Raw genomic sequence first — 22,346 nt, 5'->3', positions numbered from 1 at the left:
AGTTAAGAGCGGCAGACTCTCATCTGGTGAACTGGATTTCTTTCCTGCCCATGAAGCCTACTGGGTGACCTTGGGCCAGTCACAGTTTTCTCAGAACTCCCTCAGCGCCATCGACCTCACAAGGTGTCTGTTGTGGGCAGAGGATGGGAAAAGGAGTCTGGAAGGCGCCTTGGCAAGGGTGGGGGGGGGGGGTAATAGATCCAGGCCCTTCTTCTCCGCCGGCCCCCACCCTGGGGCGGGGGGAGGGGCATAGCGGCGTTCTCAAGCCATCCGCGACCCCCGACCCCCCTTCATCGTCGCCTGCCTGCCTGCCTGCCTGCCTGCATGCCAGGGCTGTCGTGAAGGGAAAGGGGGGGGGGTGAGACCGGCGGGGCGGGCGGCGGCGCTTCTCTCCCTTCCCGCCTTCCCTTTTGAGGCTTCCCTCACGTGAGGAGGCGCCGCCGCCGGGCTGGTTGGCTGTGGAGAGGAGGCGGGGAAGGAAAGCGAAAGGGCCGCCCGCTCGCCCGCCCTCCTGTTGCTCTTCTTCTTCTTCTCGCTGCCGGCCGCCACCGGAGGGCGGGAGGGAAGGAGGGCGGGGGGTCGGTCGCCGCCGCCGCCGCCGCGATGCCCACCAGCTTCACGGTGGTGCCGGTGGAGGCGCAGCAGCAGGAGGCGGCGGAGGAGGGGGCCCCGCGGGAGCCGCCAGCACAGGAGCCTCCGGGAGACCCCCACAGCCGCTCCCCCGGCCGGCCCTCAACTGCAGGAGGCGGCGGCGGCGCCCGCAGGCGGCCCCCCACGCAGCAGACCCCGCCCGCAGCCGCAGGTGAGTCGCCGGGGTGGGGGAGAGGAGGGCCACCTGGGCGGCAGCCGCAGCTGAGTCCGCCGCCCTCCCGACGGAGCCCGGGAGCGCCCCCGCGAGGCGGGGCGGGAGGGGCGCCTTTCCCCCCACGTGGCCGAGGGGGACGCGGGTCCGGCGCGTCTCTGGCCCTGGGGGCGTGTCTGTTTCTGTAGACAGGTAGAGGAGCCCCGCCCACAGCCCCCCCAGGTCCCTTTCCCGCGCGCTCCGTTTCCCCGCGGGTTTCCCGGGAGCCGGTCTGTCCTCCAGGCTGCCTCTTCCGCAGGCTCCTTCCAGGACCGCCGGGGTGGGGGTGGGGGTGGGGGGGGGGTCTGTGGTGGCCACGGCGGCATCGTTGGCGGAGTCACGCCTCCACCCCATTTGGGTGCAGGCTTCTTATCTCAATGCTGATATCTACATAATTTGTTCAAAGCGCAGCACTAAAATACCGGCCTGCTGCTGCTGCTGCTGCTGCTGCTGTCATGAGAGGTCAGGCAGGTTTCCTGGATTCCCAGCTTTAAACAAACAAACAAAGCATCCCTTTTCCTCACGTGCCAGTTCCTGGCGTCTCCCTGAGGGAAGAGGCTCCGCTGAAGACTTAACTGTTTTTAAAATGAAAGCTGGGGAGTCAGAGAACTTGCTTGACCCATCATAACAGCAGCCTATTGACATTTTGGTATTTTAGTACCATTAAAAATTAATAATGAAACCACTCATCTTCAGGGCAGGGAGGAGAGCGAGGAGTCTGACCGGGATCACGCCCCAGTCCTCCAAAAGTGGGCTGGAGGGGTGTAGCGGAGGGGTGGGCCTAAGCAGAAAGACAGAAATGTTACTCATGAGGAAATTCAACGCAAAATTGATTTCCATAAGAAGATGGCCACTTTATGGGAAGGCAAGACTCACTGGATGAGACAATAACGCCAGGCACACTTGAAGGCAGCAGGAGACTCAACATGAGATGGATTGATTCAATAAAGGAAACCGCTCGCAAGACCTGAGCAAGGCTATTAACATAGGACTTTCAAAAGTCATTAATTCACAGGGTTGCCATAAGTTGGAAGCAATTTGGTGGCACTTTACACACAAAACTGTTCTCAAACAAAACAGGAACCATCCCCCCCTCCCCCCCAGTGAAAACTAAAGGCACAAAAATGCATGTGGATGTCAGGGGATAAACCAAGATGTGTAATTTTAATGAATGTTTGGCTTCCTCCAGATGGTAAAATTGGAGGACAGGATTGGATATGATTTGTCTGAATAAATAATAGGCTGGAGAAAATTAGTGAATAAGTAGTTCACAAAAGCATGGCTTGGGGGAGACATTCATAGTGTCTGCTAGGAAAAAGTTGGATAGATACCTGTCATTTCAGATTGTAATGGTACCTCACAGGTGAATGTATGTTTACATGCCATAGTAATAGTATTTCTATTAAGATACTTCACATACATGATCTCTTCTTGTTGTTAGAGCTGTGTGAGGCAGGTCCATTGTATGGTTCTCATATTGGGATGGGAGTAGGGAGAGAAACTCAGATTTTCTTTCTGTTATGTCCTGAATTCAGGGCCAAGGCAGATGTTGAACTGGGAGCTTTGTAGTGAGTAGTTCACAGAATTTATTTATTAATTTTTGCCAAATGTAAAATCATGATGACCACCAAGGCAGCAAATGAATTAAAATATACATAATAAAATCCCCTTATATGTTGTAATCTATATCTATAAATGCAAAATACCACTGACTGTCTCACTGACTGACTCATCAAAAGAACTAAAAAACCACCGAACCTACAAAGTTGAAATTTGTCACACCGGTTCATTATGTGGTTTAGGTGCTCACTAAGAAAGGATTTTTCAAAATATTCAGTTTTACATGAATTATTACACATTTACTGTTTTAACTGTTCATCTCTGGCCATCTGCACGAACATTCTAAGGGCAAACCAGCCCCTCAGCCCATAGACATGCTGCATGTCTAGGGGTGACAGTTGAACACTAGCAGCTTCAACAAACAGGCTGCAAAAAAGTATGCTGAATGTCACCCCGAAGTTAACAGACAGGCTGTGAAAAGTACTCCTCCACCCACCGTCACGTTAACAACACCGCTACAGCCAAATACAATAAAAAAGATGACAAACCACACTATCACCTTGGACTACTAAACATTTGTCGGGTTTTGCATATGGACATCAGATTGATTACTGTGGAGACAAGTTTACTGCTCTCGGCCTCCGATCACCCTGTGCTTGGTGTCGTGCTCTGAAGTGGTGGGATGAGTCCCCAGGAATGTGCTGCAGGGGTGGTACAGTCCAGCTCCCTTGCCCTTCAACCCTGCCCTGAAACTCTTCACAGCCTTCTCACTCATCAGCATCCAATGGCAGAACACTTCCTTTCTGCATCCCGAAAATACAACGGCTACTTCCACATGACGTCTTTTGGAGCCCACCAGGTGAAAGAGAGCAATAACACATTGCATTAGAAAAAGACAACTACAGGAAGCTGCTGCAAAATATGCGAAAACAAACCCATCAGTCCACAGACAGACTGAGGAAATATGCTGCTTGTCACCCCAAAGTTCACAAACAGGCTGTAAAGAAGTATGTTGAATGTCACCCCGAAATTCATAGAGAGCCTGTGATGAAATATGCGTAGCGAAGTACGGGTGCCCTGCTAGTGATATATAATTCACCCCGCTACATTGCAGTGATGGATGTACCAAATGGAAGCTACGAGTTAGTGAGAGAACTTTCAAAGGAGCATCTGTATAATTTTGATATATGTGTAATGTTTAGTTGGCCTTTCTTGAAAAGTCAATTGGGGAAAAGCCAGAAATGTGCAACTGGAAGCAATTGTATGACAGAGCTAATAGAAAGACTGTTTGCTGGAGGCGGGATCTAAGAGCAGTTTCTGGTAACACAAGCCTCATAAAATGTAACTGAATTACAGCAGCATCTTACTGCTTCTAGTGTATGTATGTGTAACTGTCCATTCTATTAGGAACCTGAATAACAGGAGTGCAGCAAAGTATCCCGTTAGTTGGCACTGAGAGATTTAACAGGAAAGTTCACAGTGGAACATTTCTTTTGTTCAATGCTGCTTTGGGAAGAAGCAAATATCAGGTGTTTGTGCCAGATCTTCCTGTGTTATTGGTTTAGGGTGAGGTGTGGGAAGAGGAACCTCCTTCTGCATTATTTTGCTTACAGTTGCTACGAATTGCTAATTAGATTAAACACTTGCTCTAGTCTGTCTTCAATATGGTGAAACATCCTTGCTGTCAGTAAGCACTGATCCGCAAGCCCAACAAGCAGTCTGAGTTTGATGCCCCCCCCATGGGCGGCCACCCTCCCCCACCATGACCAAACAATGTTTTTTTTCCACCAGGTCATTTCAAAGTCACCATCACATTATAGAACATGCCCCAGCTCACAAATCTGAACACAGGAATGGTTCATGCCACACAGTGGAAATATTTTTTTTTGACATTTTCAAAATGCTTTCAAAATGTTTTATTACTGCTGAGAAAAAATATTAAAATAAAATAAAAGGACCCCAAAAGGAACTTCCGAATGGCTTTCATTTGTTTTCCCATGTGACACTAACACTAACCCTGTGATCCATGGGCAGGGAGGTGTGCTGGGGATGAAGGGAAGCTGACAGAGGGATGCTCCAGCCTCAGAGCTTTTTTTTTAAGCCAAGAGAGGGATCCTCTCTCAGCTTAAAAAAAATCACCAAGGAGGAGGCTGGAGTGCCCCCTCTCTCTGAGAACCAGCCACAAGACAGCAGCACCAAGATGGTCAGGGTGGGTTGCACTGAAAACAAGAAGACTGTTGGATCTACTGGTTCAAGGGACAAGGGTCATCGTTCTGCATGCAATTTGTGGGATGTGTTTGTATTGCAAGCTATTCTGGAGGACTCATGGTGGTACAATATTTTAACAGTACAAATCAATGTGTAAATATTAAATCTACTTAATCAGAAGCAGATAAACATACTCTGATACTATCACTCAGAATCAGACAAAAATTTGATTTCAATGCTAATGTCTTAACACAGTCCACTCTTTTCTTGATGACATTTCTGAACGCTGGTTAACCTTAAAGGCCAAAATATGGGGTATAAATACTTCCACGAAAAATAACCCCAGGCAAATACACCACCTTTACTACAAGGTAAAGGGTGCTGTCTTTCCAAGCGTATCCCTCTTAAGATCGGCATATGTTAAAGTTAAATGTAGACTTTCCTTCTTTTTTGTCCACTTTCCCTAGAGGCCTATGCAGGTCCTGAGTATGCTTTACTGAACTGATACCAAAAAAAATCACCTTCTAAAGGTGTTTTTGGAAGTGGGGCCAAAGTTGGCACTTTCTCACTTCAGCAGAATAATGCATTTTCAAGCCACTTTCAATGCAATTTGCAGCTGGATTTTAGGGTCTCCAGTTTAAACAACATTGAAAGTGATGCTATTTTGGGGTGGATTCTCCCCCACCCTGAAACAGCATCACTTTCTATGTTTAAACAGGGGACCTCAGATTCTCCCTTTAAATCCATACTGAAGGGGGTGGATTTAATAATAATAATAACAACAACAACAACAACAACAACTTTTATTAGGCATTGAGAGAATAAAAGAGAGAAAGAAAACAAGCATTGGCAGGAAGGGGGTGGATTTAAAAGGAGAATTTGGGGAAATTTAGGGGGTGCCTGCTGTCAGGGATGCAATTATTATGATAGCAGCACCAAAATTTCAGAGTAGCTTCATGAGACCCTACTGATGATACCACCCAGGTTTGGTGAAGTTTGGTTCAGGGGGTTCAAAGTTATGGACCCTCAAAGGTGTAGCCCCCATCTCCTATTACCGTGGTGGCGAACCTTTGGCACTCCAGATGTTATGGATTACAATTCCCATCAGCCCCTTGGCCATGCTGGCAGGGGCTAATGGGAATTGTAGTCCATAACATCTGGAGTGCCAAAGGTTCGCCACCACTGTCCTATTAGCTCCCATTGGAAACAATGGGGGATGGAAGCACTCCCTTTGGGAGTCCATAACTTTGGACTCCCTAAACCAAACCTCACCAAACCTGGGTGATATGATCAGGAGAGTCTCCTGAAAAATCCCTGAAATTCTGGTGCTGCTAGACTAAAAACTGCGCCCCCTGCAGTCCAAAAATGGAAAAACACTGAAAATACCAAAAAACCACAAACGAACCTGCATTTTTGGTGCCCACCACAAGGGGGTGCCCTGGGCAACTGCCCACCTTGCCCATAGGTAGCAACGCCACTGATTGGAGGTACTTGAGGTTCCGCGACAACAACCAACACTTTCAGTACAAGGCAATGCTGTTGGGTCTCTGCACGGTGGCGAGTGTTCTTGAAGCTACTTGCCAACCTAGTGGTTCTCCTTTGTGGAGAGGGCATTCACATCCACCCCAGCCTCATTGATCCCAGGCTGGGGATTCATCTAATGTGAGTTATTGTTAATGCCACACCTGTTGATAATTTGAGAGGCATTTGTTGCTTGCAAACATCTATTGGCTTAAAATAAGTCTACAGTTAAACTTTGGAAAGAACACCAGAGCTAAACACATATAACTTTGAGTAAAGAATAATGTGCGTCAACCTGGTTTTTAGTTTCATACGTGCACCTCTCTCCTTCCTTTCACTGAGGATCATGGTTAGACACTAATGCTGGATAAAAACACACAGAATATTTGCTTAACAAAGAAATTTCACTGTAATACAACATTTGCATTTCTGAAAAAAACTAAATTATCTTGAAAAGAACTGTTAAGCACTTCGGAATGCTTTTTCTATAAAGTGTGGAACTCTGCTTTTGTCAGAGAAGGAAAGACAAGGATGGATGGATGGATGGCAGAGACATCTGCAGCCCAACCCCATGTGATTTCCGCCCTACCCAGTTCTTAATTGGGAATCTTTGCTGGCTCCAGTTAGCAGAGAAACAATAATGACCGAGCCGCCTTCCACACTCTTCTGATGTTTTTGTAACTTTGAATTTCAGCCAGTTATTCAAACAGTAGTTAAATCTAACACTTGCCTCAGCCTTGTTGCTTTGTATACTTGACTTGTGACCAAAATGGATGTGATTGTCTGTGAACATTTCCCAATCTCTCCCCCTTTAAAAAAAGTGTAAGTAGCAGCTTCATAAAATCTCCGTTCTATGAAGTCATACTATAGTTGTGTGTGTGTGTACATGTATTTAACACCCTACCCCCCACCCACTCCGCTCCCCTTTCCTGCCAGTTGAAGGAAACCTGGAGGTACCTTGATGCCTGCAGGGTTGCACTGAGTGCACAACAGGTGGAGGAAATTCAGCCTCCCTCTCCCAGCCCAATCTGTTTGAACCTCAGGCTTGGAAGAGGAGCTCGTTGCCTCTGCCTCAGTTTTAAGACCCATGGCTCTCGGTGAATATTTATTAGCAATATTTTAGTAAACATTATTTCATGGAACTGTTGCTCTTGAATCGTTTCAAGGATTAATGCAAGCTGATGGTTCAGTATTGTTTTGAACAACCTGGAAATACGCATGTTTGGCTTGAATGATATCCTGGAAGTGCACGTATCTGTTTAAATTGGGGTCTGCCTAGTTGTGCATGGAACGAGAAGTGAATATGATTTTGTGAAGCAAAACAGTGGCGTAGTGCCCACGGCGGAGTAGTGACGGAGACGTGTTCACACCATCAAGGGGGTGTGGCAGGGGCGCAGGGTGCGTGTGCGCCCCAGGTGCAGTCTCCCCTCGCTCCGCCTCTAGAGCAAAAGGGACATATCGATGAGGGTAAGCCCCTCCCCGTGCACACGTCTCTCCTGTCCACCTTTTATTTCCAGTGCTGTTCTCCTGGCCAGGCTCGCTGCAGGTATCAGAAGTCAGCTGAGGAGAAAAGTACTGAAACGAAGGAACAGAATGGGGAGAGGTTTACATACCTGTGTCTGCTGTCATTATGTCTGGTTATGCCCCGCCCCGCCCTGCCCCTGCCGAATCTTCTGCAGAATGCCACCAATGTTCCCAGGAAATTGAAAGAATTAGAGACAGAGGCTCTTCTTTTCTGCAATAACCACAGTCCATCCTTGCATGTTTTATTTGGTCGTCTCTCTCATCTGTGTACATCAGTGCTACCTGTACTTCTTTATTTCGTTTCCTTCCTAATAATTCTTTCTCTGTTTTGTCTCCTCTCCATCTTTGTATCCTTTCTGTTCATCCTCCTGTTTCCTTCCTGTGACAATGGCCAGTTATGTGGGAAGCACTGTTATCAAGAATTCCTCTCTCTGCTTTTGGAATTGGCAGCTGAACAATGAAACAGTGTCGCAATGGATATTTGGAAGAACAAGAACATTTTCCATTTTATTTTTATCTAATTCGTTATACCCCATTTTTCTCCCCAATAGAGACCCAAAGTAACTTATATTATTCACTTTTCTGTTTATACCAGTTCCATGAGGCAGGTTAAACTGAGCATGTGTGATTGGCCAAAAGTAATCCATCAAGCTTTCTGTCAGGATGCCTAGTGGGAGCTGGGAGCTGCTTTAGCTTTCTGGGCTTTGGGGGGATGGGAAGCTACTATGGGTGCACTGTGTGACACTGACTGTTTCTACCGCCAGGTGCTGGTCAAGGCCAGCTCCAACGGATTAGTGCTCTTATCATACTGTCTGCATATTTTCTTGTACGGCTCACATGGGGGGAGGGTGTAATCCTCACAGATAGTACTGCTGTATGCGCGGGAAAAGCCAATTCTGGCTTTTCCAAGCTGTCCTCAGGATGAATAAACCTCTGTTCTCTACAAGGTGTTGTTTCAATCATTGGGGATCTGACACTTTCACAGTGAGAGTGGGGATTCAAACATGCATCTCCAAGATCGTAGTCTGATACTCAATCTGCTACACCACACACACCGGGTGGCTCTCCTTTTTGAATCCTCTGTGGCTTATGCTTGATTTATATTTTAATATTTCCTCGTTGAGGGAGAGGAGAACTTAACATATGTTGACAATTATATAAAAACCCCGTGAAGCCGGGAGGGAGTGTCTTGCAGGTCTTGTTTGTGGAAACCAGGGGCAACAGAAAGCAGCACATTGATAAACTTGTTCAAGATGCTACACATGATCAATCAGATGGTCTGATATGATGTTAATCCTTTCTCTTAATTGTTGAGAATGGATTGAGTGGATGTTGTTTTAAACTGGCCTCACTTTGTAACACCTCCATCCCTGTGGTTCTGTTTGCAGCTTGTACTATAAATATAATTATCTAAAGAATGGACACTTCATACGTTTCAAGTGAGTTCTTACTTATTGAACTTTATGCTGGAATAGCCTTTGTTAGATTTTAAGGTGCTCTTGGACTCCTATGTTGTTTTGCTGTATATAAGAATAATAGTTTGCCTTGTTTGAGTTTTTGGAGACAGTATTGAAAGATTCCACACTCAACTCCTGATTGATGAGTCAGAATTGACCGTATATGAGAAAAAGTCTGTCTCTGCCTGCTGACTAACACTACATCTCCCTGTAGCCTGGGTGCAGAGGCAAAGCTACCAGGGGGCCGGGGGGTGCGCATTGCACTGGGTGCATGTCCGGGGAAGGAAAATTGCTCCCCCGTGAAACCCCACTCACCTGATCCCCCGCGACACCCTCCCTGCCCCCACACTTACCATATTAAAACAGTTCAGACTGGAGAAGTGGCCTGTTTTCTTCAGGCTGAAAATGGCCTGGCGGGAACTACATTTCCCAGGAGACCACCAGGCTGTTTTCAGCCTGAAGGGAACAGGCCACTTTTCCAGGCTGAAGTAAGGTAAGTGTGGAGGTGGGAGCGGGGGGGGGGGGTAGGGTGCCACCGGGGGGGCAGAAAACACAGAGCGTGCACCGGGCGCACTCTGGCCTAGCTATGCCTCTGCCTGGGTGTGGTGGAGAAACCCTCATGGGTGTAATAGGATGAGGTTTTCTATGTGTGTCCACAGTCACTTGCAAATTGTGCATGTCAGCCAGAACATTTTCAAGCATTGTGTGTGAATCTATATATCCAATGCCCATTGTGCCACCTGCCTACAGGTAGCTAAATCTGCAGATAGGCAGCACACTGTCCCCCAACATGTTTCTTTAAACTTGGGGTACTCCCTACGTTTGCAGAAAACTCAAAAACAAAAAAACCACAGGGGGTTTAAATTCCACTGATTTTTTAAAAAACCATTGGCCCATTCGACATTGAATGATTGCCTTGGGGCTTTCCACTGTGCAGGGGACCTGTAGTGGGGTCTGCTTGTGTTTCTCTGCTTACACTCGAGGAGGCACTCCTGCCACACAGTTTTTCTCCAGAGAACTCTCCTGGGCTTGTTTTACCTGGTTCTCTTAGTGGGGAGGGAGGCAGGATTCTTCCCTGGGAATTTCACTAGCCCCCACTTGTAGTTCACTAATTGTTACTGTGAGTAAGCTGAACTATTATTGAGTACTGAGGTTACTACTACGCGTCTAAAGTGCTCAGGATAGAGTGGGAATATCAATGCAGTAAGAGCCAAGCCCTGTTAGATCGGGCCAAAGCTTTCTGAGGGAGGCTGGCAGGGGAGGGGAGCAGGCAAAGGTGGATTGGCAGGAAAGTGGGAAGGAGAGAAGGAAGCCGGAAGAGGAGGGGGTTTTCAGGGACAGGAAGGAGAAAATAGTGGGAATGGGAAAAGGAGAGGTCTTCTGCAAGTCTTGTACTTTCTTTAACATGGACATTATATTTAGCCATCGTGGCCAACAGAACCATAAACAGCTTTCTGTGCTCCATTAATTTGTCTGAATCTTCTTATAAAGCCAGCTAAGCCAGTGGTATTCTTGGTGCAGCAGATTCCAAAAGTGGTTCTTGTGAAGAAGCACTTTCTTTTGTTCTGAATCTGTTACTTTTATTCAGTAATCCTAGTAGTAGGAAAAACAGGGGGGGGGGGGGACCCTTTCAACTTTTAACATTAATTCTACAAGCATGCCTGTAAGTCACACACCGCTTCCCCCAACTAAATAGCCCTGAATGCCTTTACTTGTAGGGATGGTTCTCTTGAACGACTTACAGTGATGACTTGTAATGCAAGAGTTACAACCTTAGTTCCTGATTTGGCAAACAAATATTTGAGAGTTGAAACAGATGAACAGAAGCACCACATGATGTAGCTTTTACATCATTTGAGATGACAGGTTGGGAATTGAAGGATCGACTACTTGATCTCCGCATAACACCCTCCACACGCGCAGGAGGTCCCAGCTCCAGTCAGAAGCATTTCCAGTTAAAAAGGAACTACCAGTAGGTGTTTCCCTGAGGCCTGGGAAGCCGCTGCCAGTCTGACGTCACCCACCCCCTGATGGTGCCATAAATGCAGGATTTGACCTGAGTTGCCTCCCCACTTGAATCAGGCAGCCGCCATGATGCTGCTCCATGAAAAAGAAAATACAAAACGGGTGGTGTGTATTCTTTCAACACAAAACGAGTGGTGTCTCGTTGTTTTGCTGGAGGTGGGAAATTTGTTCCTGTTTCTTGTAATCCAGTAACCCCACTCCTCCTAGCAGGAAGTTGAGCACAGAGACTGGCTTCCTGTGCTCAGCTTGGCTAACCTGCTGACAGATTTAAACCCCCCCCCCCCCCCCCCCGGTTCATTCTCATATTTAAATATTTCTTTAACAGAATATATACGTTTAATAGGATCTGAAGACAGCCAAGGGACCTCCAGTTCCCTTACTTTATTACCATTAGTGAGGCAATCCTAGTGGAGTGACAAGACTTTATCTGCAAAAAAGCTTGCAAAATTCTCCTAGATAATAGGTAAATCCCTGGGAAAGGGATGTTAAGGATCGAATTACCCTAGATAATTGTGCTGAATGAGAGCTAGTGGATGCAAAGGAGGTCGGACAGTAGACTTTTTAGCAGCCTTCATTGCCACCTTGTAGGATTTCATAAATATATTTTATAATGTTCTTGTACTTTTGTCACAAATATGCTGCCCAATGCACTCTAGCCATCGAAGCTCCCGATTCATCCTCCACAGCTCTGCAGTATACCACAGAGCAAGTTTGGACTGGGCCTGTTTATTCTAACAAACATTTAAAAGGCTCTGATGGCTACAAATGTTAGACGACTGAGCCTTGGAGTAATGTCACCAGAATGGTTGCATAATTCTAGGGTAGTTTTGCCAGAGCTGTTAGGTATTTGGTCCTGTTAGAACAAGAAGAAAGGAGTACTTATGAAAGGAGGAGAGCAAATTCAATTTGCAGGCCTAACTATATCAATCTGATAAAATACAATAATTCTGATAACCCATTGAGCCTTCCTTGTCAAAGGTATTGTCCCGGCTTGAACTGCCAGGCAGAGATATCAGGTTACAGCAGAGAGCTGAGTCCAGTCCGAGAGTCAGGTTTCAGCATCAGAAGTCCAGTCCGAGGGTCAGAATGGACAGAATCCACAAGCGAGAGGAAGCGTTGCAGCAGTCACGTTGCGTCCAGGCCGGGATATGCTGTGAACCTGCTTGATGTTGGCTCTTCCAGTATGTTAGTCTTCATCCTGTGAAGGCTCTGCTTCCCGCTTCTGCAGAAGGTTCCTCCTCTGAGTTCGCAGGCACGCCCTTCTTAGTTTAATACACAACAACTCTCTCTGTCTCTGCCTTTGCCTGACACGTGGGCTCAGGTGAGCTGGGTTCTTGAGTCTCTGCAGCTGGAGCAGGGCTGGATGCACAGCCTGCTACTGCAGGCACTTCTGACTCTGAGTTTTGACCTGGCTGCTGTTCACCCTGTAAAGCTTTCAGGGCCCCTGGCTGCTCCAAGGCCAGCCCTTGCGGGGCTCTGCTCATCCCCACGTTGCTCTCCAGGGGAGGGCCCATGACAGGCATTTCACCTGGTCTGCTGCTGTCTCTTTTAAGACATCCTTCAGATGTTTGTTGTTTGTTCTATTGGGAACTGCTGTAAGTTTAGAGAAATCTGCAGATCTTTAATGTGGGCAGTTTCTTTTTTTTCTTTTCCCCAACTACTATTTTAAGTGTTAAAAATCCAAGTGGGCATAATGTTCCTGTAGACACCTGAATGAAATGTACTCCACAATCTGGAGTAATCTGCCAGAAGAAGTCAATAATCAGCAGTACTGTCGAAAGGCTTTCACGGCTGGATTCAGCTGGTTCTTGTGGGTTTTCCGGGCTGTGTGGCCGTGGTCTGGTGGATTTTGTTCCTAACGTTTCGCCTGCATCTGTGGCTGGCAACTTCAGAGGTGTATCACAGAGAAAAGTCTGTTTCTCACTGTGTCTAAGTGAGAAGGGAAAGTTTAGTGTGGTATATTGTCCATGTCCCAGGGTGGCGAACCAATCATTAACTGTTTGGGTGGAACTTGCTATGCAAAGGTGTGGTTGAGTGCATTGTATTGCGGGTGGGGTTATCAGTCCATTTTTTAAGTACTGGGAGCCAGGCCCTGCTAATCTTCAAAGTCTCTTCTTTCTTATTGAAGTTGTCCTGGTGTTTGTGAATTTCAATGGCGTCCCTCCTATGTCAGACTGCACAGGGAGGCCATTAAGACTGCACAGACTGCACAGGGAGGCTCCACCCGCAATACAATGCACTCAACCACACCTTTGCACCTTCTTTCTTTCTTTCTTTCTTTCTTTCTTTCTTTCTTTCTTTCTTTCTTTCTTTCTTTCTTTCTTTCTTTCTTTCTTTCTTTCAGCCAGCTAGCTACCCACCCACCTGACTGTGGGACTCCCGCCCTCAAGAGCTGAGAATGGTGTTTCCCATTTTATTCTTGCCCTGTTTTCAATTTCTAGATATCTGAAAGCTTCAGAATATCCTCTTATACACTTGATAAAACTGGCTGTTTTCTGTGAACTCTCTTCATTTTGCAGTGACTCTCTAAACACTTACATCCACAAGCAAAAAAAGTTTCCAGTGGAGGGGAGGGGTGATTTTTGCCTAGCTTTAAGTCTCTGTACAGAATCTGTGATGAGGCTGTGGAATTCATAGGCTAAGGAACAAATTTCTGCTGGCAGTGTTATGACTTAAAAATCCTTTTGAGGGGGACGTTGTGTCACTGATTCTGGATGTCACTTTTCCTTATTTAACAACTGTTCAACTTACAGTGCAATCTGCTGGGGGACGAAGGTTTTGTGGAGGGGGTGTGATGCTGCATTGATGTCAGGATGCTCTTGTTGGGAGGGGGAAATGTCTGGGAGTGCTTTCGCTTTGGCAGGTGCCTTTCTATCAACAGTGCTGGCCTTGGGGTTCTGCGGCTGTGAAGGGCCTGCAGGCTGGACACTTCTGCCTTTCTCTGTTCCCATGTGGGGGTGGGTATCCGTATTGTATGCTATCCATATTGCCAACTACTTGGCACCTTTTCACCAGAACTATCTTCTTTTGTCTCTCATATGTCTTCAATAAAATCCTGGAAAACCTACAAACGTTTTATTGTCTGAGCGGGGGACTGACAATTGACGCAAATGCCACTTGCACGGTTATAAAGGGCATTTATGCCAGCAATGGAGACTGGTTCAGGAGCGCAACACAGGGGAACCAGCACAGCTAGGGCTGTGGCACCCAGGGAGGACAGTGACCCCTCAATGGATGCTGGCTGTGGACACTACCCCATCATGTGGTCGGAGGTGCTTCCCTTTGGCAGCCCAGGGCTCAATTTCTGGCCACCCTGTAGGGCTGAGCTGTTGTGTTGCCTGCACCTATGCAAAGTGGCCTTGGAGGTTCTGCCCTGCCATTGCTGCCTCGGCTCCCTCCTTCCTTCCCACTGCTGCCTTGACCTGTCCAGAGGTGTCAATTTCACAGTGAAGTGTTTCCCCATCAACCAGGATTAATGCCCCCCCTCCTCCACCCTAGGCAGCCCCCTCTAGTGATGATAGGGGCGGCCTCTCCCTCAACCCTCCCTTGCCTAATCCCGCCTCTCTGTTCCCCAAGGGCTTCCCATCTCTGCAACGCCAACATCACCTTTTTAGGCCGGCAAGTGGGCAGGAGTACCTGAGAAGCCCTTCGCCCGTGCTATGGCAGAGCAGTATGGTAACACCTCCCTGGGTTGGCTTCTTCCCCATTCCTCCTCCCCTCTGCTGGTTGCTGGTTGCCTTTTGGGTCACTGCTTCAGCCCCTTCCCCTCTACGCCAGTGCTCCTGTGATGTTCCTCCTCCCCCCATTGCTTTTTTCAGGGCTGTCCCAGGTGGTGGCTCTGGGGCATCTAGCCCCTTAGGAGGTGCCTCACCTGCGCCATGGTTGTGTCACCCCCGGGTGCCATGCAGCTACCCTCCCCCCAGGATTGCACTTTTCAAATAATAAGGGAAGCAAAGTTTGTATATTTATCCCAAACTAATCTGCAACAATTTTACCGTGCTTATATTTGTTACGTGGCATTCAGTTTTGCACCACAAAATGTTGTGACTTGTCTCTTGCATTGGAGTGCTGTGTGGCTTCCGGGCTGCATGGCCATGCCTTTGACAATACATTGAACGTCTCTATGGGGAGAAATGGCACAGATACTTGCTGTTTCACTGCATAGCCCAATTGATCAGAGGTGCTTAAAACGGTTTAGAACCCTCAGGCCCTTTCCGCACAGGCGGATTATGGCCCCCTTCCGCCCTCTACCTGCTGTGGCCGTGGCCGTCCGGTGCGTCGCCGAGGCCTGGGGACACGCCCTCCTGCCCTGCCACGCCGGAGCACTCGTGCAGTGCAAGGGGGGCGTGTCCCCAGGCCACGACCACGGTAGGTTGGCCGGGCAATGGCGCTCTGCGTCGTCGTCTTCCCAGCTGTTTCTGGGACCGTTCATACGCCGACCCAACCCCCATCGTCGCCGTGCAGAAACAGCCTCACATTCAGTTTGTTACTCTCTTGTTGATTTTTCTCCCTTCTAACTTTCAAAGATCTATTAGTTGCAGAATAGTTCACAGTCTTTCTTTGCCCTTCGCAGGAATTCTGTGATGCAGTTAAATATTATCCCTGTCATTGGGATGAGAGGTGAAGGCTGAGTATATGAAAATATAAAATTGTTATTACTCACTGGAATTAATCGAAAAATGACCTGTTCCAAATGGTAATTCTTTTCACAGATCTAAATAGTAAAACAGCAAGAATTGCTTAAAAGATTCAAAGTGAGTGGAAAATGTGGGATGCTTGTAATCTTCAAGATGGATTAAAAAGTTTGAATCCAGTGGCTTGTTTAAGACCAACGAAGTTGTATTCTTGGTATAAAGTTTCATGTGCCATTTGCCTGAATATCGTTATGACAGCTTGGGAGTCTTCCAAAGGACTACCTTATACTTAACCAGGAAGCCATTCTTTTGGGTCAGTTGCCTGGTTCCTGGGCCTTCAACGTTGGAGTGGCTTGCAAAAATTAATTAAGTACATCTTTTCCCAACATGCAGATATGTGTAATGAGAAGAGATTTGCCCACTGGGTATCTGGTGCATCTGTTCAAGTCCTAGATACACAAAAAAGGGTAGCAACCTTGACAACTAGCAAGGCACTGCCAGTGGCTGATTTATATATCTGTATTTTGTCAGTTGCAGTATTTAATTCTGGACCGCTTCTGACCTTTATTTTGACAAAGGCAGCTAGAAATAACCTGTACACAACAAAGGTAATTGGATAATGACCTCATCTACAAATGATCTGACCTTACCAGCTGAGTCATATTACCTGGCACACCATTCTAGATGGAATAATGATTGACATCAGATGTTCTATTAAATACTATTCCTTCTGTCTTTTTTAATAAGAAAAGTTATTTACATATATCAGGAAGCCTTGACATCTCAAGTGTTTTGAGTGACAGTAGCCAACAAAAATGGGAAGAAGCAGCAACAGCACAGAGGAAGTCAGTGGTCCAAGACATTTTGATCTCAGACAAATAGGTCTAGACAATTAGTGATAGTGCCATCCAGGGAGTGGAGAGTCAGCCAATTCTGGGTGTGTGGGTGGGTGGGTGTGTGGGGGTGTGTGTGTGTGTGTGTGTGTGTGAGAAGTGCTGTCAGGTTGCTGTCAACTTATGGTGACCCTGTAGGGCAGTGGTGACGAACCTATGGCACTTCAGATGTTCATGGACTACAATTCCCATCAGCCCCTGCCAGCATTGCCAATTGGCCATGTTGACAGGGGCTGATGGGGATTGTAGTCCATGAACATCTGGAGTGCCATAGGTTTGCCACCACGACTGTAGGGTTTTTCAAGGCAAGATACTAACCAAGGTGCTTTTTGCCCTTGCCTGCATAGAGACTCTGGAATTCCTTGGGTCTCCCATCCAAATATTAACCAGGGCTAATCCTGCTTAGCTTCTGAGATCGAGTTAACCTTTGCCATCCTGGTCAGGGGGAATGGAGTTGTGCTATCTCTAAAAGAAAAACATTTCTTAGGTAGGAGGTACTACTCTGTTGCTGCAGATTCATCTGTGGGTCATTAACCAGCTTTACTTGTTTTGCCAGCAGCATTTCTTTCAGGGAAACTGAAATTTGGTCTGTGCTTGATGGCATCTAGTCTTGATTGTTCCTCTTCAAATACTTCACTCAGGATTGGCAGCAGGCCTAGAGGTTCAGGTCCTGCCCATTTGTTAGAGGCTCAGTGTGTGGAAAGGGGCATCTGAAGGGCATAGAGATCAGCAGTAACATCCCAGACAGCTGACAACACAGGTTGGTATCTGTGTCTGCATGGAAACATGGCTCACGAGTAGCAAAAAAGCTGCACTGGCTGCTGAACTGTTTCCAGGCAAACTTTCAATACTCGTGGTCTTGAACAGGGCACCATCTTGCCCATCAGTGCTCTTTCTGGCATCCTCTTGCTTGTTGAAGTTTGGGGATAAAATTTAAACGAGGTTTGAATGGAACAGTGTGTCATTTGCCAGTCCCTTGACACTGAGGACTCTGTTGCAGAGCCTGAAGACACGGTGGAGCCAGAGCAGGCTCCTCACAAGGAAATTCAGACAGCTGAGCCAGCTCCAAGCCAAGGCAGAGCCTGATGCTGTGCAGCTGGAAAGCCAGCAGGCAAAGGAGGCAGAGCCTACAGACACAGAGTAAAAGGAGAAGTGTACACATTGCTGCTATGTATGGCAGAAGGCTCTATGACAGTGGTGGCAAACCTTTGGCACTCCAGATGTTATGGACTACAATTCCCATCAGCCCCTGCCAGCATGGCCAGTTGAGGGGTTGATGGGAATTGTAGTCCATAACATCTGGAGTGCCAAAGGTTCGCCACCACTGCTCTATGAGATGGAGGCATTCTGGACCTGAGGAAGACCGAGTCCTTGCAGTATCCCAGTCTCAGAAACCGGAACTCCCAATATGGACCCTGCCTTGAGTTTTGCTCTGCCTGGATGCAGTGAGTGTACTTCCAGGTGAGCTCCACATGCCTGGTCCTCCTCTGACCTATGGCTCTCAGCCTACTTGCCCGACCTCCTGCTTGTGCCTTGACTCTGGACTGCCTTGATCATCCCTTTGCCTGCTGCCTGCCCTGACTCTGGATTGTTTTGGACTGCGCCTCACTGCCTGCCTGGACTCTGGTCTGTCTGGCCACACCCTTACTAGCACCTGTCAGCAGCACACAGGAACAGACAAGGAAATAGTGCTGTCTTACTAGTAAATCACTGTCCTGGCAGGTGGCCACAACCATACAACTTGGTATGAATGAAATAATTGATGGTTTGTCTCCCAAAGAGTGGGGGACCTTTGGGAGGGTTTGTTTGTTTTTTGAGATCCTCCTCCTTTTTCGTGCACAGATGGCATGAAACTGTTATTCTGCACCTGTGGCCCTTCCTAATCAGAGCCAGGTTTGCCACTGCAGTCTGTGTTTTTGAAACATTACTCCTAAGGGAGGAATCTAAATGGATCTATGGATTTGATTCATATGTGAATGGTTTAAACATTGAGCTTGACTTATCTTGTTTTCTGTAATTTCATCCAATAAGTTACCTTATGTTGTTGTTGTATTGCTTTATTCATCTGTCTTGCAATTGTTTACAGAAAAGACTGAGTTTGCAAACTCATACAACATAGATACTGACCTTAATTGGGTAATACCCACCTGTGTGAAGTTAACCTATTTAAGGGTGCTTAGAAGGTTCTCTGTATGCTACACCTGATCATGTCCTGTATTCAGTGCTTTAGGAACTGGGAAAGTTGCTGCGTTGATGTGGCATTGAATTACCAAATGTAAGTTCATGTGCATAGAATTATAGTAATATTCTATGTTGTGTTTGGAATATCGTACAATTTAGTTTTGCTTTCAGTTGTGACAGCACAGAGAGATACTACTGTACCTAATGGTCACAGTATTCTACTGAGGAAGAGCTCATGAAAGTACTTCATTATTGCAAATGGCGTTTTAGAATGCCTCATTCTAGATATTTTTGCACTCCTAAAGGTGTACAGCTATTGTAACTACTAAGTTATGCTCAAAACTGTTTATATCAAGCTGTGTTTCTTCCCCTAGGAGTCCAGACTTTGTAAATATGCTCGGAGGACCAGTGGTCTCAGTATAAGGAAGCTTTGTATGTTCAGTTAAAAATTGTGAGCAAGTTGTTCTTTTTACTTCCACTGCTGCATAAATTGGTGAATGATCCCAAAGGTCTGGCTTCAGTTTGGCATCCAAACCAAAGCAACTTTTATTAGAGCATGTTACCCATTACAAGCACCTGATCAATTTTGCTTTATGTTCCCCTGCTTAAGTGCAGTCTTGTCCAAATATTGTCACAGTGTTCTTGGAAAGATCACACAGTCAGACTGTGCCATATGTGTGGGAAGCATATACTATCTGCTTGATGCTTCTGTTTGCCTGGGCGCTGTTTTCCTTCTGGCATTTCTACCTCTACCTGCCATTAGATGGCTCTTTTTTTTTTAAAAAAAAGGGGAGTTTAGTATATGCTTTAGTGTTAAAAAGTCTCAGCTGTTTTTCATTGTGAAGTTGTGCTTTGTGCAAAATGAAAAAGGCTACAGATTTTTTAAAAAATGAATGCTGAAGGTTGAGAGGAACTTGTATAATTTTACAACACTTTCCTTCCCCGTTTCATCATCACAATAGCCCTGTTGGTGTAGGATTAAAGAGATTTGTGTTCAGATTCCCATCTTGCTGGGAAGGTAACTGGGTGACCTTTGCCACTGAGCCTTAACCCTTTTCATAGGGTTGATGTGTACATAAAATGACACAGAAGGCTACTTGGTGGAAAAATATGACTCTGTCTCTATGTTATACAGTAGGCCCACAGGGGTGTGTGTGGAGAAGCAATGTTTGAGCTATAGTTGCAATCTTTCATTATATGTGTTATTTCAATGTTATGTTAAAAGAATTTTAAAAATAATTGTTTTATTTGAACTTTAAAACAAATGGCCTGTTTCTGTGATGGCAATGTTTAACCATAGCTTGGATGATGTTGAAGACAAAATGGTGGCAATGGAGATACATGATCTGGGGGTAAATCTAAGTCTTAAAAGCAGACATACAAATGTTACTATAGTATTAAAATGTTTATTTATCATTGAAATAGGTTTTGTCAAAGTATTTTTTAACTAGAATGTGCACCCTTGTGACCTATCAGATTTTTGCTGTGGTTTAAGATAACTGAAATTAATATAAAATGTGATCAAAAAAATGAGGCTTCCCACATAAAATTAAGGACATTTCACATTCTTGTACTATGACTATACAGCCTAATTTTAAGTGTGGAGGGACAGCCATATGTGGAAATATAAGATCCTTTTCACACATTTGCTAGCTAGAGACAGAAGTTGAATTAAAGTTGCTAATTATTAACTGAACCCCAACAGAGATGGATTATCACAAGGGCCAGATCCAATACCTTCCCATCGGCCATTACAAAGGGTCGCTACTTATCCATCCCTCTCCAGGATTGGATTTGTCCACACTGTAAAAACCAAGTGGAGACTCTTGCTCACACTATTCTTGACTGTCTGAGATATGTGGGCATTAGGAATTTCTCTCCCAGGCTGGCCCTAGACAAATCTGAACGTGACTCTGACTGTTCTGTTGTGGAGCTTCTGTTAAACAACACAGATGTCATGCTCTTGGAAAAAGTAGCAAAATTTCTTTTTCAAGTGACAGAACTTTCTAAGTAATGTATACTGCTATATACAGTCTTCCTGTCTGCGCTTTGAATGTACTCTTGATTTGTATTTCAAAAATTATCTAGCAATGCTCTAGAACCTATTTTTAAATGCCAAATAAAGGTTGTTGTTGTTGTTAATTAAAGTTGCTATATCTCAAAGAAGGCTCGATTCCCTTTATGGTCCAGTAATCTTTCCCTTGCAAATGACTTCACATGTAAAATGTAAGGTCAACTTGTGAGGACTTTTCTGCCTCGAAAATGGGTGATTTGGCCATGAGGCCGGCCACCAGGTAGCTGAACAGGCAGCGCTGCCTGCCACCCCTGACCAGCAGACAGTAGAACTAGGTGGGCCAGGAGGACAAGATGAACAGTTCTGTGTGTGTTTACTTTCATTTCTGTTCCCCTGTGTAAAACGAGGCTTGCCCCCAGATAACAATGCATAAGCTGTCTCAGTGGTACTTGGACACAATTGGTCAAAACAGTACTTAAGAAATGATGATGCTTACATTATCTTCTGAGTGTACAGTTAACACTGCTGGCATATGAGTGGAATCAGATTAATGCCATAATGTATCGTCCTTTCCCCAAAACTCATATAATTTGTGTTGATGTGAGTGTGCAAAATGAGGGGCAGGATTAATTCATGCCAAATGTACTGGCAATACAAAGAGCATTTTAGAAGGAAACTTGCAGCTAATGCATGGTTTTCCAAAGTTTCTGAGGTCAGGCCCCCTCATAAACGTATCCAATATCTCACCCCCACAGCTCACTCACCTTCTGGCAGACAAGTGCACATAAACCTCACATGAACAGATGCATGTGTGCAGCCCAATGCTGTGTTCACTAAGTATCCCTGGAGTGGGATATTCCGTGTGGGCCTCGGAAGAAGACTGCATCAGGGCGTGTCGGACACCGTCCTGGAACCAGCCAGCCTGGGCCTGAAACAGCCTCAAAGGATAGGTTAGGCTGAATAACTGCTGGGGTGCTCGGGGCAGCTGGCTGGCAGGCTCTTCACTCTGAGCTAAAAATGCCTGCTGGAAGAGACATCCAGGGAGGGAACGGACACAAGTCCTTCAGGCTCCACTGGGTCGTGCTGAGGGGCCTGAAGGAGAGTCAGGCGGCCGGACCTCATTCTGCTCCTTCTTTGTCTGTCACCTCCCAACCAGAAATGAGAAATTGCTCCAAAAAACCTGCAGCATCTCCCTCTTTTTTTTTTGCCTGGAGGATATAAGTGCGTCTCTCTCTCTCTCTCTCTCTCTCTCTCTCTCTCTCTCTCTCTTTTTCAAGCTTTGTCAGTGCCAGTGGCTTGAAGGCGCACGGAGGAGCCATCAGTCATGCCCTGTTCCCTCCTCCAACCAGAAGGGGGGATGTGCCCGGCTGTGGGGGGGGGGGGCATGGCCCCAGTTCTGAGCATGAAGCCAGTTCTGGCCAGAAGGCTCCCCCGTGTCCCCCCACCTCCTCTAACTTTCTTAGCTGGGGTCAGTGTGTCGGTGGCTGC

The 22,346-nt window shown here is 46.4% G+C and overlaps 1 protein-coding gene across 5 annotated transcripts in view; it reads left to right on the top strand.

Moving 5' to 3' along the window:
- The first annotated feature begins 446 nt into the window (after nt 1-446).
- Nucleotides 447-22,346, top strand: part of SLC12A7 (solute carrier family 12 member 7) — a 148,006-nt gene continuing 126,106 nt past the window's right edge. For 3 of the 5 annotated variants that reach the window (XM_048515219.1, XM_048515216.1, XM_048515215.1), the window contains exon 1: nt 449-802. In XM_048515219.1, the coding sequence (XP_048371176.1) occupies nt 604-802 (199 nt within the window). In that variant the 5' untranslated portion in view covers nt 449-603. Of the gene's footprint in view, nt 803-22,346 lie in introns of all 5 variants that reach the window. The other 2 variants (XM_048515218.1, XM_048515220.1) reach the window with 2 other exon arrangements.

This window comes from Sphaerodactylus townsendi, linkage group LG14 (assembly GCF_021028975.2).
Source record: "Sphaerodactylus townsendi isolate TG3544 linkage group LG14, MPM_Stown_v2.3, whole genome shotgun sequence".
NCBI classification, from domain to species: Eukaryota; Metazoa; Chordata; class Lepidosauria; order Squamata; family Sphaerodactylidae; genus Sphaerodactylus; species Sphaerodactylus townsendi.
This window is presented reverse-complemented; position numbering and strand designations above follow the sequence as displayed.